Source organism: Trichechus manatus, unplaced genomic scaffold (genome assembly GCF_000243295.1).
Source record: "Trichechus manatus latirostris isolate Lorelei unplaced genomic scaffold, TriManLat1.0 scaffold00225, whole genome shotgun sequence".
NCBI classification, from domain to species: Eukaryota; Metazoa; Chordata; class Mammalia; order Sirenia; family Trichechidae; genus Trichechus; species Trichechus manatus.
The window spans coordinates 2,857,717-2,876,991 of NW_004444161.1; the positions used below are offsets into that span (position 1 = coordinate 2,857,717).

A 19,275-nucleotide genomic window follows, 5' to 3' on the forward strand; every position below is an offset into this window, starting at 1 on the left:
AGGCTGCTAGCCAAAAGGTTGGCAGTTCAAATCCACCAGGGCTCCTTGGAAACCCTATGGGTAGTTCTACTCTGTCCTACAGGGTTGCTATGAGTCAGAATCTACTCAACGGCACCTAACAACAACAACAGCAGCAACATATGAAACTAGGGGCAATGACATAAAAATTTACTTAAATTTAGATAGTAATGTTTAATAATTAGCAAAAAATTACTTTACGGCAACCTAAATCTAGGAATTTATCAGTTTATCCTCTTTCAATTTAAACTTAAGAGGTTGAGTCCAACATTCCGGTAGGATTTAATAAGACAGCCAACAAGTTTTAGGATCATTGTATTCTTCATAGCGTCTGTACAAAGATGGCTAGTCAGTATTTCCGATTAAACACCTCAAGTCACAATATAAGACAAATGATCTTGAAGACTAGTGATAAGAATTAGCAATAAATCCATACATCCGTATGCCTAAAACCATAGGCTTTTACTTACAAGCCAGATGACTGCAGGGGTATTAGCTATTGTGGGATCAGACCCCAGAAACACCAGACCATTTTATTTTTATGGAGTTAAGTGATATCTTTACTCATGACTTAAAAATAAGCTTTTGTAGGTGGTAAGTGGCAAGCTCAAATCTGCAATTGTAGCATGGGAAATACCCAATGCATACCATTTGCCTATTTGTTCTCAAATCCATTCCTGCCCTTCCCCTCTCAGCTCTGTATCACAAAGGACTGACCTTGCAAACTATATTTTCCTGGTTACCTTGCCAACTGGTAGCCACTGGCAGGACACTAGAGAGCAGCATGTTGGAAGATTCCAGAATAAATATTTCCTCCCTCACCCCTTAGGGTAGCCTTTCTGGCAGTGGATGTATCCTCCCTGGTTCCAACTCCCACCAGACAGCCCCTGCTCTGCAGTCCCAGCTTTGCTTGCAGTCTCCACCATGGTTCCTGAGTGCAGGTAACACCTTGAGTCCCACCATTTCCAGAGGTGGTAATACCTTCTTACTGTTGCTAACACTGTATGTTGCTTTGTCTTTCTGGGTTTGGTTTTTCAGCTCTTCCAATACCTTTGTAACTGGTTCTCCATAGTCTACGCTTTCAGACTTGAATTCTACGCTTTCAGACTTGAATGTTGTTTTCCTGACTGGACATTAATTGATACATGCCTATCCTAATATCCATATTGCTGTTGTTGATAACCGCTGTTGTGTCTGCCCCAACTCATAGCAACCTCATGCACAGCTGAACAAAATGTCGCCTGCTCCTTTGCCATCCCCGTGTTTGGTTGAGGACAGGGCCATTGTGACCCATAGGATAGGACCACTGTGATCCATACACTAGCTGATTTCCAGATAGAACATAATATATTTAGACATGCATAAATGAATTTACTTACAAAATAACTATTCAGTAATTATTTGTTGAATAAATGAATGTATGCGTGGAAGCTTGAAAGGGGAAAAAAAGAAATTTTCACGGTTCAATGCTAACTTCAGAAATTCTTGTAAAAATTTAATGTAACTTATGCTGACAGGAAACCCTGGTGGCATAGTGGTTAAGAGCTACTGCTGCTGACCAAATGGTTGGCAGTTCTAAGTCACCAGGCGCTCCCTGGAAACCCTATAGGGCAGTTCTGCTCTCTCCTTTAGCGTCCCTATGAGTCGGAATCGACTTGATGGCAAGAGGTTAATACGCTGACTAGAGAGCCCTGGTGGTGCAGTTGTTAAGAGCTCAGCTTCTAACCAAAAGGCTGGCAGTTCAGATCCACTGACCGCTCCTTGGAAACTCTATAGGGCAGTTCTATTCTGTCCTGTAGGATCGCTATGAGTCAGAATCAACTGGAAGACAATGGGTTTGGTTTTTTGGTTATATGCTGACAGTAGTACCTGAGTGGTGTCGATGGTTAATGTGCTCACCTGCTAACTGAAAGGTTGGAAGTTCCAGCCACCCCAGAGGTGCCTTGGCAAAAAAGGTCCGGTTATCTTCTTCTGAAAAATCACCATTGAAAACCCTTTGGAGCACAGTTCTATTGACATGCTTGGGGTCACCATGAGTCGGAATCAACACGATGGCATCTGGTTTATATGCTGACAGTGAAATACTTTGCCCAAGCAAAGGAACAAAGTTTGAAGAAAGTTTTAAAACCAGCGTGCATTATTCAGGACATTATATTACTGGTATTGATGCTGTAGTTGCATGTAGAAAAAGAAACTTTATGTTGTCCCCATGCCATTTTAGTAAGATGAATTAGAAGTGGTGCTAGTAAGTTTGAACAGAACCATAGGATTAAGATGGCCGTATAGTCAGAAATCGAAAAATCAAGCAAATTTAAAGGCAATGATTACAGACAATGTCAAATCAAGTAACTTTCAAACCTTTTTTCACTGTAATTCACAATAAGAAGTGTATTTTATATTGAAAATGAGTGCAATAATATATACGAGATGCCTGCTGATATTTTCTATTCATTCTCTTCTCTTCTGCCATATCCTATCCAATGTGACAGTTTGAAAAAACTTGGATCTAAGCATGTTAAAGAAACCATGATAGTTTTTGCAAATTTATCCAAACAATTAAAACATAACTGATCTTTTGCTTACTGTCTTTTAAAAGAGGCACTAGCCTTCAAAAAGTACGTGAAATGGTTTGAACTTTATTAAAAATTTGCATACTCAGCCCTCTTCCATAGTCTAACTCTATTGACAGAACAAACATAGATAGAAATCATCACATTATTATCTGTAGTACATCACTTGTAGTATCTTAAGGGATAATACAAGTATCTAAAATGATCCTTATATGGAAACATTAAGGTCTTTTGACATTTCAATGTCATTATCAAGCCTCAGTCTTTTTTGACGGTGTCCACATTTTTGTAGTTTTCTCTCCTGGGAATCCCTACTTCATTTATGAAGAAAAATGCACCAGAAAAAATACTTATTTTTTCTAGAATTTTCACAGAAAAATAACTTAAGGAAGCCAAGGTCTTTCTCCCCCCAAACCAGTATTTATTTTTCTCAACCAGTATATATCATACAATGTTGTAGATTTATTTCATGCTATTTATAGAAGACAAGTTTTAATATAAGTTTTTAATCTACTTACATGTTTTTAAATGATTTTTTTTACTTTTAACGTTAGACATATCTTTATTTGTAGAAAATGAAATACAAGCGTTTTAAAAGACCAAGCTTTATATGTAGAATTAATAATCATTTGATGAGTAGCAATTCACATAGAAAAGGAGATCATTTAGAATTTAAAACTGTAAACAACAGCTTTTCTATTTCTATATTTACACAGAATGCTGTTAAACTCTGCTTTAGGTAAAACGGAAGAGCATCATATGAGCAACTGTCTCCTGAGAGGATGTTTAATGCCATCCATCACTTGTAATTATTAAAGAACAAGAATAAATTCAGGGGGCCCGGCTCTTCCCAGACCCTGTTGGTACTCAGAGAAAGAATGACTTTCAAATTCCTCCTTGGGTTTGCATTTCAGGCTCATGCTACCTCACTATTGGGAAATTCTTTAAGTATTCTGGAAAGCACAACCATTACTAATCTCAGTGGAAAAGATTTAAGCTGTCCAGTGGAATCAAAAATTGTGTGTCTAAAACCATGGGGTTCCTAAAAGGAAAATGTTTCTGTAGATAAGGACTGGTTATATACAAAGACTGAAATAGAGTTTATGCTGGGGAGCTGTAGGATTCAAGAGCTTTCTCTTCACTAAGTATTTATCACGGACTTGCAAGGGGTGTCAGCAGGAAAAAAAGCACAGTTCTTACCCAAGAGTTGTTTCCAGCATGGGAATTCACATTTTTATTCAGTTTATTCAGTGGTAACTCACATTTTTATTCAGTTCTATTCAGTATTTTACTTTAAATGTTGACATCATCTATTGAATTGAAAAAGAAATTAATTCAATTCACAATGTATGTTGAAGGCTGCCAGTACAAAAATGATACGTAACTGCAAAGTTTAAGCTGTGGCTTTACATTGAAGTAGGAAAATACATAACTCATACTGCACATACCTGTATCATCCATTAACTGGTCACTGGTCACTATGAGTCGGAATCAACTCACGGCAATGGGTGGGTCTGGTCATAAGTTACAAACAAGTTTGTGTCTAATTACAATTTATTGGTATCAGATATTCTTTGATGTTTATTTCCTGGTGTTTGTCAAATACATTATGTAGACCTTTAGACAACTGTTATTCACCTTCAAATTACTCCTTAAAAATGAAAGCATTGCTGTCTATGGCAGAGTTCCAACAGAGTGAGGTGCGAGAACACTCCAGTATCTCTATGAAATCCTTATCAACCTACCGTGGATGGGTGTCCCTCCAAACCGGGAACTCTGGCCCTTAGTAGGCATTGCTTCATTTATACAATATTTCTGTGAAAAAAAATGATTGATTTGGAAATCTTGCGCTTTCAGTATTCTTAGCATTAATACTGCTTGCAAACAGTGTTACCCAAAACAGATGCATTTAATGAGTTTTTCTTAAAGTATCTGACGGTGAAAAGGGCAGAACATCACTGCTATTTTTCCTCTGGGTTATTATGACATTCAGCATACAAAAAATATTTACAGTTGTGATTGTGACAAATTGCTTTATTCTCCTCAACAGCTATACATAGAACACTAAGTAACTTACGAAGATTAAAGAGTTTTATTGAAAACTAAGTAAGCACTTTTGAAATTGGTACAAATAAAGTAATCTAAAAACAAGTACATTTATTTTTTTTCTTACTGAGCATATCTTAATATAACATTTTAGGAGTACTAACTATTCTTTTTGCTTGACTGTTAAAAGATTCATTCCTGAGTTTTGGGAGTCAAAGTCTTTAAAATAAGCAAAGAGGAAAGAAGTGTTCTTCCCAGGTGATGGCTGAACTGTGAATCAGCATTCCCAGCCAGTCACGTTCCATCATGTTTCCAAACATCAGATTTTTCATTTGGGAAATTTGCACACTGTAATATATTCATTAGTTAACAAATGGGTCCAAAATAGGCTAACAAGTTTAGAAAGCTGAGATGTTCAGTGAAAAGATGGTACATAAGTAAAAATTATTATTACCAAACATTTGCCATTGTAGGTAGCTTTCTTCTCTTAAAGTACAAACACAGAAACAAAATGAGTCTTTTTACATCAGGTTTGATTTAAATAGCAATTCAAGTATCTCTTTTAAAACGATGTTTTGAAAAACAATAATTATGAATCACAGATTTAAATGGATGGCAGAATATTCCTTGAATATTCTCTGTTTTAGTCATTACTTAGACTCTAAAGATCACAACCTACCTTTGGTCCACATCATATTTTTGATAATTTTCTTATCCATATGTAGAGCTAATCATTTAGAAAAACATTAACATACTTATTAACATCCAATGCATGAAGGAAATTTCTCTAATTCTCATTTTTACGAAAAGTTTCAAACTATAAGATTTCATTTAAAAAGCAGTACTTAAAGGAAGATATGGTCTGAATATAAGTCATTTGTGTTTATTTTCAGATACGTCCAACATGTAAGATGTTCACTAAGCTGAAGTTGTATCATAGTCTTGAAAATGAATTCCCTTAGACACTGTGATCTTCATAATAGCACCATTGAAAGCATCATCTTCAATGAGGGTTATTAACCCATTGGCAATCATGGATGGGCTAAAAATAAAAGGAAACATTGTCACTTTGAAACTTAAGAGTGAGGCATATTTTTATTTCATTTTATTTTCTGAAGAATCTACTACCTTTAACATGTAATAGAGAAATGTATGTTATCAAGCTATTGTTACCTTCAATTTTTATTCAGTTGGATATTCACTAAATTATATGATAATTGTTAGTGGTAGATTCCATGCCTAATCTGTCATTTGGCAGGAAGGATTTATATTCATTATTTACATTGAGAAAATGATCATTTTCTCATCTTTACCATATCCATCGATCTTAGACTTACTGGATAGAAACAGTTGAAGTAGAAACATTAGGAATTATAGCTAACACTTGTTGTTGGTAGGTGCCCTTGAGTCGATTCTGACTCTTGGTGATCCCATGTGGCAGAGTACAACTGCCCCATAGGGTTTTCTACGCTGTAATCTTTACAGGAGCAGTTTCCCAGGTCTTTTTCACGCGGAGCCACTGACCTTTGGGTCCAACCGCCAACCTTTTGGTTAGCAGCCCAACGTTTAATCGTTGTCACTAGGGCACACTTAACACTGATTAAACCAAAAAGCAAACACTTAGGTGCCAATAATTTACCGCTTGCTGTTTTAAGCATCTCCCATGTATCATCTTATTTAAGTCTTTCCAATGTCCCTAAATTTGTTACAGTATTATCCTCATTTTACATGTGAGGAAATTGAGGTACCTAGAGGTCGATGAATAAGTTCATGGCCAGTAGCGGAGACAGATTTGTTCTTAGACTGGCTGACTCCTTGGAAAACCTTAACTGCTCTAACTCCGACATTGTTTACCAAATGTATGTGTTGCAACAATAAGGGTTTCTTATGAAAACGGTTGCAGTTATGGAACCATATAAAATTTTACAAGGATATATTTGAATATTGCTTGAAACTTAGCTAAGGTACCAAGACTACCATCACCTCCAAAGATGATTAAATAGGACCCTTTTGTTTTTTTCCAATGTAATTATGGCTGAAGATTAATAAGGCATTGTCTATATTTCAAAGTAAAATTCATGACGTGTAAACACGTTGTTTAGAAACCCAGAAAAAAATCTTTTCTTTCAGAGTGTTTGCTAAACCAAAACACTGAAGCTCAAATTTGAAAGGTAAGTTTTTCACTTCTTATTGTTTATGTCTAGATTATTACTTTATCCATCATATGAAGAAAAATAAGCATAGCTTTACTTACTCCAAAACTCCGTAGAATTTCATCATATCCTTGATAGGAGCCGTGTATTCTATATATTGTCCCATGTTTTCTTCTTTTTCAATGGATTCGAGGATGGCTGTATTGACAAAGCCAGGGCAAATGGCATTCATTCTCACACCACTGTTCATGAGATTAGCAGCCATCTGCCAATTAGAAGCCGAAAGTTGCAGGTTTCAGCAATTTTGTAAATGATCGGCATAGGACAAACTGATAAGCTATTTAACAGTCTCTGACATAGATATCTTCCCAACTATGTGGCAATGGCAATACCAGGGTTGACCAGAAAGCAAAAAGGAAGAAAAAGAATACGTACCTAAAGTGCCAAATTAACTCCTGAAAGCCTCAAGTAATTCATTTTTAAAAAGTCAGTATTATTGGACAACTCCTGAAAGTAATTAATTATCTAAGTTCCTCCTACCTAATTATCCAGCATAGTATCAACTGAACTATGTGGGAATCTGAAGCTAAGAAGCTGAGGCTTAGAATTAATATCCCAAGTTTTCTTTCAAAGATAAGGTTATATAACAGAGAATATTTGCTTAAAAAATACTGTTGGTGGAAATTTTTAGGACTTTGATCGGTTCTGAAGAGCATGACAATAACCTCCAACACTGTACTGTCAGGAAGACAACTTAAGTATTTTCAGGCTAACATTTTTTGGCTTAATTTTAAACTTTTTAATTTAATTCAAACTATTTGTAAAATAAAATATAATTTTCCAGTCTCATAATTTTAATTACAAACTCCTGGTTTTTAAGATTTACTTTGCTTTGTAACAACTTGGAGCCCTGGTGGTGCAGTGGTTAAGAGTTCAGGCTGCTAACCAAAAGGTTAACAGTTCAAATCCACCAGCTGCTCCTTGGAAACCCTTTGGGGCAGTTCTACTCTCTCCTATAGGTTTGCTATGAGTCGGAATTGACTAGACGGCAACAGTTTGGTTTTGTAATAATTTTATGTGTTCACAGAAAGTTGAATAAAAACTGTCTTTGCAAAGTAAATAAAAATTTCCAATCAATTTAAATTACAAGCATTTCTGATCTTCATTTTTTATTTAATATTTAACATTCACATGTCTGTTTTATCTGTCCCCTAGCATTTCCTCTGTTGTTAATATTATTTTTTCATCTCTCTGAACCCCCTTTGTCTCACCTCAGCTAACGGTGGCAGAAGCCTCCCAACTGTTCTTTCTGCTTCTACACTTGTCCTCTAATACATTCTCCAAACAGCAGCCAGAATGATCTTGTTAAAATGGAAATCTGATCTTGTCAGTCCTGGACTTACAGGACCCATTGATCACTGCACTTAAAACAAAAGCCAAGCTCATTACCGTGGCCCATAAGCCCTTTCTCGTCTGGCCCCTAATTATATCTCTAGCTGTACCTCTTGCTACTCTCCCATTCAGACTGCCATTTGGTCAGTGACTGGAAAAAGGCAAGTGTCCTCACCTCTTGCTACCGGTCCATGCGACTGACTAAACCCAAACCCAAACCAAATCTATGAGTTGATTCCAACTCATAGTCACCCATAAGGACAGAGTAGAGCTTTCCCATAAGGTTTTCAAGGAGTGGCTGGTAGATTGGAACTGTCGACCTTTTGGTTAGCAGCCATAGCTTGCAGTAACTCTTAACCACTGCATCATGCAGCTGACTAGGTCTACAATATTTTTTTTAAGCTCTGAACACCTTTCACTCCAGGCCTCCACAGAGACTTCATCCTTGGCCACTCTGTGGGGTAAACCTTCCACAGAGACTTCATCCTTGACCACGCTATGGGGTAAATGCTTGGACCCGCCCCTCTCTCCAGCCTCCATGTTCTACCCTCATTTTCTTTGTGGCAAGTAACATCTAGAGCATATTTCATGTTCTAAATATAGAAGCCTGAAGTTCACAATTTTTAAATTTGGAGCCAATTTTTAAAATAAAGAGTATCTCCCTATAATATAATAATATCCTTAGGATATTTTTCAATAACACATCTATGTTTAGAAGATATTTCATTTTTAAGTGACTTATTATTTATGTGGTCCTTTATGTGATCTGGGAAAAAAAAGATTTTATAAAAAAATTCTTATAATAAATAATGAAGTATAATATTATTTCTTTTATCCAGATGTATTGAATTCTGAATTTATTTGCTTCTACTTTATAAAACTCATGTTTCGAATATGTAGAAAAAGATAAAGAATGACGTGGTAGTGGTTATGGCCATACCGCAGCTGAGCGTGTGAATCCAATTATACCATGCTTTGAAGCACAATACACGGGCTGTTGTGCAACAGGCATGAGCCCTGAAACAAACAAAAAAAAATTAAAAACATTTAAACAAATTGACTAAAAAATAAGCAGACTATATCCAGTGATGACCCTTCAGATAAATAGTTTGTGCATGTTTCAATTTAAGATTAATCTAGAAAATAATATAATCACTAGGTCACTAACACTAGTGATGACTAAAATAATCACCATACAACTTTGTAAAACTCACCAGGCTTAGCATAAGTTATTCTTTCCCTGACCTCTACTATCTTGTCCAGAATCTCTGGTAGGTAAGATGTTGTTAGGTGCCCTCGAGTTGGTTCCCACTCATAGCGACCCTACAGGACAGACTAGAACTGCCCCATAGGGTTTGCAAGAAGAAGTTGGTGGATTTCAACTGTCAACCTTCTGGTGAGCAGCTGAGCTCTTAATGACTACGCCACATCTAGGGATATAGCCAAGAGTGATCTGTGAGCTTTTCTGTTTGCCTGATTTTCTGTCAAGAGAACTCAGTGCTCTCTAACATATAAAGAGAGTCAGCACCTGAGTTCAATTTTTAAGTCTGTGTTTTAAAACGTATTTAGGCTACATTTTTTTAATACTACAAAATGGCTGAAGAAATTTAAATAGCTTAAGAGGGACTTGGAGATTAGTGTGTCTTTGTTGTAAGCTAATATACAGTTCCTTGTCATTAGCCTGTACCAAATAAATGCCACTAAGGTTTTAAGAAAATTAAAAGGTGAGGTGGGGTCAAGATGACGGAGTTTTCAGATGCTTCTGGTGGTCCCTCTTACAAAAAAGACCTGAAAAAGCAAGTGAGTTGATTATATATGACAATCTAGGAGCCCTGAACATCAAAGGCAAAATTGAGGAATTGGACTGAGTGGCAGGGGAAGGGAGAGATGGTTCAGAAGCAGTGAGGAGTTGCCAGACCTGACCTGGAAGGAACTGGCACCCTGCAGGCCAGATCAGCTGGGGTACACAGTAAGGCAAGCAGTGGCATTCGGGATGCATTTTCCACATCAAGAGAGACCAAGCAGCAGAGAGTCTACTCAAGCCTCCAGAACTAGTGAAAAGGGGTGCTCAATCGGCAAAAGATAAGTACATGCATCTAACCTACTGCACAGATCAAAAAACACTCCATTTGGGAAGAATCTTTATGTACTCCCTCCTCACTCTGCACAGGGTCCCAGGACATCTTTAGTGATTGCTGCGTTCCCTGGGCCAGAAGTAGGACCTGTCATGTGCCCTGAGCCATTCTCCAGGCCTTGGAGAGGGAACAAATTAACAAACAGGAAAAAATAATCTGCCAACTCCTCTAAGCCAGGAACTCAGGGCAGGCACAGCTGCTTTGCCAAGGCACAGGCATAAGAGGTGCATGGACATTGAATGCCTTTCACCTCTGCATAGACCTGTGTGGGCCCATTTCAACAGCGTAGGCCCTCATTAGCACAGTACAACAGGGTATATACCTGAAGCATAACTTCACAGTATCAGCTAGATGGTGGAGTGGCAGGTTCATGACGTTTGACACCACTCTGCCCGTTAAGAAGGATCCTCACCTACCCACATCAAGGGCCTGAGTACTGGTGGCTCCACTCACGCGACCTAACCACTGCGACAAAGGTCTGAGAATAAGTGGTGCCTCCCAGTCCTTACAACCAACAGCATTGAGTGCCTGTAGTCTGACTCAAAACTCACCCACCTATGCACTCTAGGGAACAGGGAAATGCTTTCCTTCCAGATGCTCAGGGGCAGCTGTTAGCCCCCTGCCTTGCTCAGCACTGTACTTGTACTTGCAGCCAGATACCCGTGCCTACTCCAATCACCCCTGCCCATCTAGGACTGTAGGTGAAAGCCTGCACCACACAGTTGGTGACTGACTATCTGGACACCTGAGATGAATCCGTACAAGAAAAGTAAATGGACTCCTTGGCTCATATACCAAGTAACATTTCTAACCACCTGGTGATAGGACGTTAGAGCTTTAAAGCCACAAATAATTAAACTAGCTCACGTGAACAGCCTATTTGGGCATATCAAACCAAACCAAAACAAAACAAGAAGCTAGGAAAAAGTAAGCAAACATAAAATAAATAAATATAATAACTTATTAATGGCTCAGAGACAACAGTCAATATCAAATCACATAAAGAGGCTGACCATGATGGCTTCAGCAAGCTCCCAAAACAAAGAATCAAGAAATCTTCCAGAAGAAGGGAATTTCTTGGAATTACCAGAGGTAGAATACAAAAGATTAGCATACAGAACTCTTCAAGAGATCAGGAAGGAGATCATGCAAAATGCTGAACAAGCCAAGGAAGACACAGACAAAGTAATAAAGGAACTTAAGAAGATTATATAAGAGCATAAGGACAAATTTAACAGGCTGCAAGAATCCATAGAGCAATAGCAAACAGAAATCCAGAAGATTAACAATAAAATCTCAGAATTACACAACTCAATAGAAAGTCACAGGAGCAGAACTGAGGCAATGGAAGTCAGAATTAGTGAGATTGAAGATAAGGCACTTGACACCAACTTATTTGAGGAAAAATAAGATGAAAGAATTTAAAAAAATGAAGAAGCCCCAAGAAATGTGTGGACTCTATCAATAGGAATAACCTATGAGTGATTGGATTACAAGAACGGGGTGGGCGGGATAACAGAAAATACAGAGAGAATTATTGAAGATTTGTTGGCAGAAAACGTCCCTGATATCATGAAAGATGAGATGATACCCATTCAAGATGCTCATCGAACCCCACATAAGGTAGATCGCAAAAGAAAGTCACCAAGACATTATAGTCAAACTTGCCAAAACCAAAGATAAAGAGAGAATTTTAAGAGGGGCTGGGGATAAACAAAACTCATCTATAAAGGAGAGTCAGTAAGACAAAGCTTGGACTACTCAGTAGAAACCACGCAGGCAAGAAAGCAATGGGATGACATATATAAAGCCTTGAAGAAAAAAATTGCTAGCCAAGAATTATGTATCCAGCAAAACTGTCTCTCAGATATGATGGTGAAATTAGGGCGTTTCCAGATAAACAGAAGTTTAGGGAATTTGCAAAAACCAAACCAAAATTACAAGAAATACTAAAGGGAGTCCTCCGGTTAGAAAATCGATAACACCAGATAACAACCCAAGACTAGAAACACAGGACAAGCAACCAGATATCAACCAAGACAGGGAAGTCCAAAAAAAAAAATTGAAGCTAAAACTCTGAAAATAGGGAAACAGAGACATCAATATGTAAAAGATGACAATATTAAAATAAAAAAGGGGGACTTAAAAATGTAGTCATGGATCTTTCATATGGAGAGGAAGTCAAGGTGATATAAAGAAATAAAAGAGTGGTTTAAACTTAGAAAAATAGGGGTAAATATTAAAGTAACCACAAGGGAAGCTAACAATCCTGCACATCAAAATAAAAACTAAGAAAACCATGAAGCTCAATAAAGACACAGAAGATCTAAATGCCACAATCAATCAACTTGATCTCATAGACATATACCGAACACTCCACCCAACAGCAGCCAAGTATACTTTCTTTCCAATGCACATGGAACATCCTCCAGAAGAGACCACATTATTAGGTCAAAAAGCAAGCCTTAACAGAATCCAAAGCATTGAAATATTACAAAGCATCTTTTCTGACCATACGGACATAGAAGTAGAAATCAATAACAGAAAAAGCAAGGAAAAAAAATCAAACACATGGGAACTGAACAACAGCTTGCTCAAAAACTACTGGGTTATAGAAGAAATTAAGGATGGAATAAAGAAATTCAAAGAATCAAATGAGAATGAAAACACATCCTACCAGAACTTTTGGGACACAGCAAAAGCACTGCTCAGAGGTCAATTCATAGCAATAAATGCACACATCCAAAAAGAAGAAAGGGCAAGAATCAAAACATTAACCTTACAACTTGAATAACTAGAGAGAAACAACAGAAGCCCTTGAACACTAGAAGAAAGGAAACAATAAAATCAGAGCAGAATTAAATGAAATAGAAAATAGAAAAACACAATTGAAAGAGTTAACAAGACCAAAAGCTGGTTCTTTGAAAAGACCAACAAAATCGATAAACCACTGGCCAAACTGACAAAAGAAAACAGGAGAAGAAGCAAACAACTTGAATAAGAAATGAGATGGTGATATCACAACAGACCTAACTGAAATTAAAAGAATCATAACAGAATACTATGAAAAATTGTACTCTAACAAATTTGAAAACCTAGAGGAATGGACAAATTTCTAGAAACGTACTACCTACTTAGACTAACACAAACAGAGGTAGAACAACTAAATAAACCCATAACAAAAGAAGAGACTGAAAAGATAATTAAAAAACTCCAAACAACAACAAAAAAAGCCCTGGTCCTGATGGCTTCACTGGAGAATTCAACTAAACTTTCAGACAAGAGTTAACACCACTACTACTAAAGGTATTTCGGAGCATACAAAAGGACGGAATACTCCCAAACTCATTCTATGAAGCCAGCATAACGCTGATACCAAAACCAGGTAAAGATACCACAAAAAAAAAGAAAATTACAGACCAATATCCCTCATGAACATAGATGCAAAAATTCTCAACAAAATTCTAGCCAATAGAATTCAGCAACATATCAAAAAAATAATTCACCATGACCAAGTGGGATTTATACCAGGTATGCAGGGATGGTTCAACACTAGAAAAACAATCAATGTAATCCATCACACAAACAAAACAAAAGACAAGAACCACATGATCTTATCAATTGATGTGGAAAAGGCATTTGACAAAGTCCAACACCTACTCATGATAAAAACTCTCAGCAAAATAGGAATAGAAGGGAAACTCCTGGATATAATTAAAGGCATTTATACAAAGCCAACAGCCTACATCATCCTAAATGGAGAGTCTGAAAGCATTCCCCTTGAGAACGGGAACCAGACAAGGATGCCCTTATCACCACTCTTATTCAACACTGTGCTAGAGGTCCTAGCCAGAGCAATTAGGCTAGATAAAGAAATAAAGGACATCCAGGTTGGTAAGGAAGAAGTAAAAGTATCTCTATTTGCAGATGATATGATACTGTACACAGAAAAGATAAAATACTTAGGAATAATCTAACCAGAGATGTAGAAGACCTACACAAAGAAAACTACAAGACGTTACTACAAGAAACCAAAAAAGACCTACATAAGTGGAAAAACACACCTTGCTCATGGATAGGAAGACTCAACATTGTGAAAATGTAAATTCTACCGAAAGCTATCTACAGATCCAATGCAATCTTGATCCAGATCCTAATGGCATTTTTTAACGAGGGAGAAATAAATTATCGACTTCATATGGAAAGTGAAGAGGCCCCAGATAAGTAAAACATTACTGAAGAACAAGAACAAATTGGGTGGCCTCACACTACCTGATTTTAGAACCTATTATACCACCACGGTAGTCAAAATAGTCTAGTACTGGTACAACAACAGATACATAGACCAGTCGAACAGAATTGAGAATCCAGACATAAATTCATCCGCCTATAAGCAGCTAATATTTGTGAAAGGCCTAAAGTTTGTTAATTGGGGAAAAGGTGGTCTCTTTAACAAATGGTGCTGGCATAACTGGATATCCGTCTGCAAAAAAAAGGAAACAAGACCCATACTCACACCATGCAAAAGAACGAACTCAAAATGGATTAAAGACCTAAATATAAAATCGAAAACGATGACGGTCATGGAAGAAAAAATAGGGACACTGCTAGGAGTCCTAATACATGGTATAAACAGAATACAAACCATAGAGAAACAAGATAACTGGGAGCTCCTAAAAATCAAACACTTACACTCATCAAAAGACTTCACCAAAACAGTAAAAAGATAACCTACAGACTGGGAAAAAAATTTTGGCTACAACAAATCCGATCAACGTCTCATCTCTAAAATCTACAAGTTACAGCAAAACCTCAACAAGAAAAAGGCAAATAACTTGATTAAAAAATGGGCAAAGGATATGAACAGTACTTCACCAAAGAAGACATTCTGGTGGCTACCAGATACATAAGGAAATGCTCACAATCATTAGCCACTAGAGAAATGCAAATCAAAACTGCAATGAGATACTCTCTCACCCCAACAAGGCTAGCATTAATCCAAAAAATGGAAAATAATAAATGTTGGAGAGGTTGTTGAGAGACTGGAACACTTATACACTGTGGGTGGGAATGTAAAATGGTACAACCACTTTGGAAATCGATTTGGCACTTTCTCTAAAAAGCTAGAAATAGAGTGCCATATGATCCAGCAATCTCACTCTTTGGACTATATCCTAAGAAATAAGAGCTGCCACACGAATAGATACATGCTCACCCGCGTTCACTGCAGTACTGTTTACAATAGCAAAAAGATGGATACAACTTAGGTGCCCATCAACAAATGAATGGATAAACAAATTATGCTATATTCACACAATGAAATGCTACGCAATGATAAACAGCAATGATGAATTTGCGAAACGTCTTGTAACATGGATGTGTCTGGAAGGAATTATGCCGAGTGAAATTAGTCAGTCGCAAAATGATAAATATTGTACGAGACCACTATTATAAGAACTCAAGAAATGGTTTAAACACAGAAGAAAACGTTCTTTTATGGTTAACTAGGGTAGGGAGGGAGAAGGATGGGTATTCACTAACTAGATAGTAGATAAGAATTACCTTAGGTAAAGGGAAAGACAACACACCCCACAGGGGAAGTCAGCGCAACTGGACTAAATCAAAAGCTAAGAAGTTTCCTGAATACAACCAAACACTTCAAGAGACAGAGTAGCAGCAGCCAGTGGTCTGGGGACCATGCTTTCAGGGGACATCTAGGTCAACTGGCATAACAAGTTAAGAAAATGTTCTGGATCCCACTTTGGTGAGTAGCATCTGGGGTCTTAAAAGCTAGTGAGCAGCCATCTAAGATACATCAGTTGGCCCCAACCTACCAGGAATAAAGAAGAATGAAGAACACCAAAGGCACAAAGAAAATATTAGCCCAAGAGACAGAAAGGGCCACATAAACCAGAGACTCCGTCAGCCTGAGACCAGAAGAACTAGATGGTGCCTGGCTACCACCAATGACTGTCCTGACAAGGAACACAACAGAGACTCCCTGATGGAGCAGGAGAAAAGTGGGGTGCAGAACTCAAATTCTAATAAAAAGACCAGGCTTAATGGTCTCACTGAGACTGGAAGAACCCCAGAAGACATGGCCCCCTGACTCTCTGTTAGCCCAGAACTGAAACCATTCCCGAAGCCAACTCTTCAGACAAAGATTAGACTGGACTATAAGACATAAAATGATACTCGTGAAGAGTGTGCTTCTTAGCTCAAGCAGACACATGAGACTAAATGGGCAGCTCCTGTCTGGAGGCGAGATGAGAAGGCAAAAAGAGACAGGAGCTGGTTGAATGGACACAGGAAATCTAAGGTGGAAAGGAGGAGTGTGCTGTCACATTACAGGGAGAGCAACTAGGGTCACATAACAATATGTGTATAAATTTTTGTACGAGAGACTAACTTGAACTGTAAACTTTCACTTAAAGCACAATTAAAAAAAAAGAAAGAAAGAAAATTAAAAGGTAACTTCTTTTGATTTTGATCCTTAGGAGATGCCTGGATCTATTCACCCTATGACTCAGGAAAAGAAAATCAGAAATTAAACTATGGTCCTACTTTTTCTTTCATATTTAGGTAGTCAATTGCAAAATTCAAACACTTTTAGAATTGGTTTAATTGTCCACATAAGCACAAGAGTAACTGTTTACCAATATGATTGAAGTCATGATCTGGAGAAAAAGTAGTATTCTAATATGTATACCATCTTCTCTTCCCTACTTCCCAGCTCAGCCCCAATCTCCCAATGGAAAAAAGCAACAACAAGAAAAACCCATCTTACTGTGATAACTATTGCTATCAAACTTATTTCTCACGATTGCCACTTCCTTATCTAAACAACACACACACTTTTAATTAGAGTCATTTGGATATTTCAGGTTTTTAATGAGTTTTTTACACAATGTGTTTTAATTGCTCTTTTTTTCATTTATGACTTCTCTGAGTGAAGAAGCAATGATCCCTAATTACTATAATGTTATTAATATCAAATGTCATGCTAAGAATATTAAATTATTCTGCTGAGCCATGCTCACCTCCACCCAGCTAACTATTCTTACAACAGCGCCAGTCAACTGGGCATGTTGTGCAAAAGTTCAGCAATAAATGCAGAACTTACCCACCCCCTGGGTGCCTGCCAGGTCTCAGTTTATAAAGTATTGTTTGCTCAAGAGCAGCTTAAGCCCCTGAGGATGGAAGATCACACATCATACATCCACCCAGTGACCTCAAACTACTAAAACTTGTTGGCTCTCTTTTTGTTTTGTTTTAGGTTAGGTAAAATGTGTAAGGTAATTAGGTTGATCAGTGTCAGTCAATAGGAATTCATGATTCCTCCACAGTGTACAGAGATGTTTTAGAAGCACAGCCTAAAGGGAATAAGTCAGTGTAGCCAGCTCTTGCTGCTTCTGGTTCTTCTAAGTCCCTGTTCTACCACACCTTAAATGTTTCTGAGACAAAGGCTGTCTTTGTAGGATGCTGTTAGTACTGCAGGAAATGTAACGAACCTTTACCATAGATAAGCGAGTTGACCAGGTCACAGCAAAGGCAAAGACAGTGTTCCTAAATGTTGCCAAAGATGAATTTGGAAGTAATTTTTATTACATTTGAGGGAGGTGCTGAACTTCTGAACTCAAGCTAGCTCTAAGCGTTAGGGAGGTGAAATCAATCAAGTAAGGTTGTGTTGGCTCTGTTAAGAAGCAAACACAAATTGCAGGATTTCCTTTAAAGGTAGAACTGTACATGAAACCAGAATGTGAAAGAACTTGCTTGCATTATAAAAATGGTGCTTGGTTTTAGGGATCTCGTCATGACAATCTAAGGTCATCTTCACTGCTATCCTGCAAAACATTCACCTTGCGTTGCTTCACATTCTCATAGTAGATCAGAGGCTGCATAAAGCCATTTCAGACAGTCACAAATCGAGCTTCCTATTTTTTCTTTTTTCTTACAGCTTTATTAAGGTAGAACTGACGCCCAGTAAACTGCATATATTTAAAGTGTACAATTTCATAAGTTTTGACATACGTAAACATATGCCACATGAAACCAGGAAGCCACAACCACAATCAAGATAGTGAACGTATCTATAACTTCTAAAGTTTCCACATGCCACTTAGGAATCCCGCCCTTCCTCCTTTCCTCTCCTACCTTGATCTACTTTCTGTCATCGGAAACTTGTTAGAGTTTCTGGAAGTTTATATGAATGGAATCATATTCTTTTTGTCTGGTTTCTTTCACTTTGGATAATTATTTGGAGATAAAGCCGTTTTGTGGCGTGTATCAATAGCTCATTTTTTTTTCCTCCCCCTCTTTTTTTGGTGAATAGCATTTCTTTGTATAAACCGAAAAAAAAAAAAAAAACAAACCCGTTGCCATCGGGTTGATTCCGACTCATAGCGACCCTATAGGACAGAGTAGAACTGCTCCATAGGGTTTCCAAGGAGCGGCTGGTGGATTCGAACCATTGACTTTTGGTTAGCAGCTGATATCCATTCACCTGTTGATAGACATTTGGGTTGTTTCTAGTTTTTGGCTATTACAAGTAAAAATAATTCGATTTTTCAGTTACTTTCTTAAGGCAAGTTATAGTTAATTTAGTTAAACAGTGAGTCTTTCCTTATCTCCTTAGTGCATGTAGATTTTAACTGTTGTTTCTTAGGTTTGGATAAGTAGGGCGGGTCGGTGCTTTTTCCCCAACTTGTCAACTGACTCTAAATGTACAAAGTTACTATCTCGACCTCAGTTTTTACTTCTTAGAAAGCAGAGGCTACTAGTGGCCACTTTTATAGCTCTGCCAGGAGACAACAGACCTATAAACTAAAATAAAATACTCTGTTGCATAGATTGCCAAAAGAAAAATTTGTATTTAACATTTATGACACTTCACCTAAATGACAATAAAATGTTTAAAAAAATTATGACAAGTAATGAATATGAGAACAAAACATGTTTGAA

The 19,275-nt window shown here is 37.5% G+C and overlaps 1 protein-coding gene across 1 annotated transcript in view; it reads right to left on the reverse strand.

Moving 5' to 3' along the window:
* Window positions 1–3,627: 3,627 nt before the first annotated feature.
* The window catches only part of HPGD (15-hydroxyprostaglandin dehydrogenase), a 36,432-nt gene continuing 20,784 nt past the window's right edge, over window positions 3,628–19,275 (reverse strand). The window contains exons 5-7 of the mRNA XM_023742936.1: window positions 9,120–9,196; window positions 6,889–7,052; window positions 3,628–5,676 (exon numbers count right to left, since the gene is read on the reverse strand). Of these exons, the coding sequence (XP_023598704.1) occupies window positions 5,553–5,676; window positions 6,889–7,052; window positions 9,120–9,196 (365 nt within the window). The 3' untranslated portion in view covers window positions 3,628–5,552. The remainder of the gene's footprint in view (window positions 5,677–6,888; window positions 7,053–9,119; window positions 9,197–19,275) is intronic.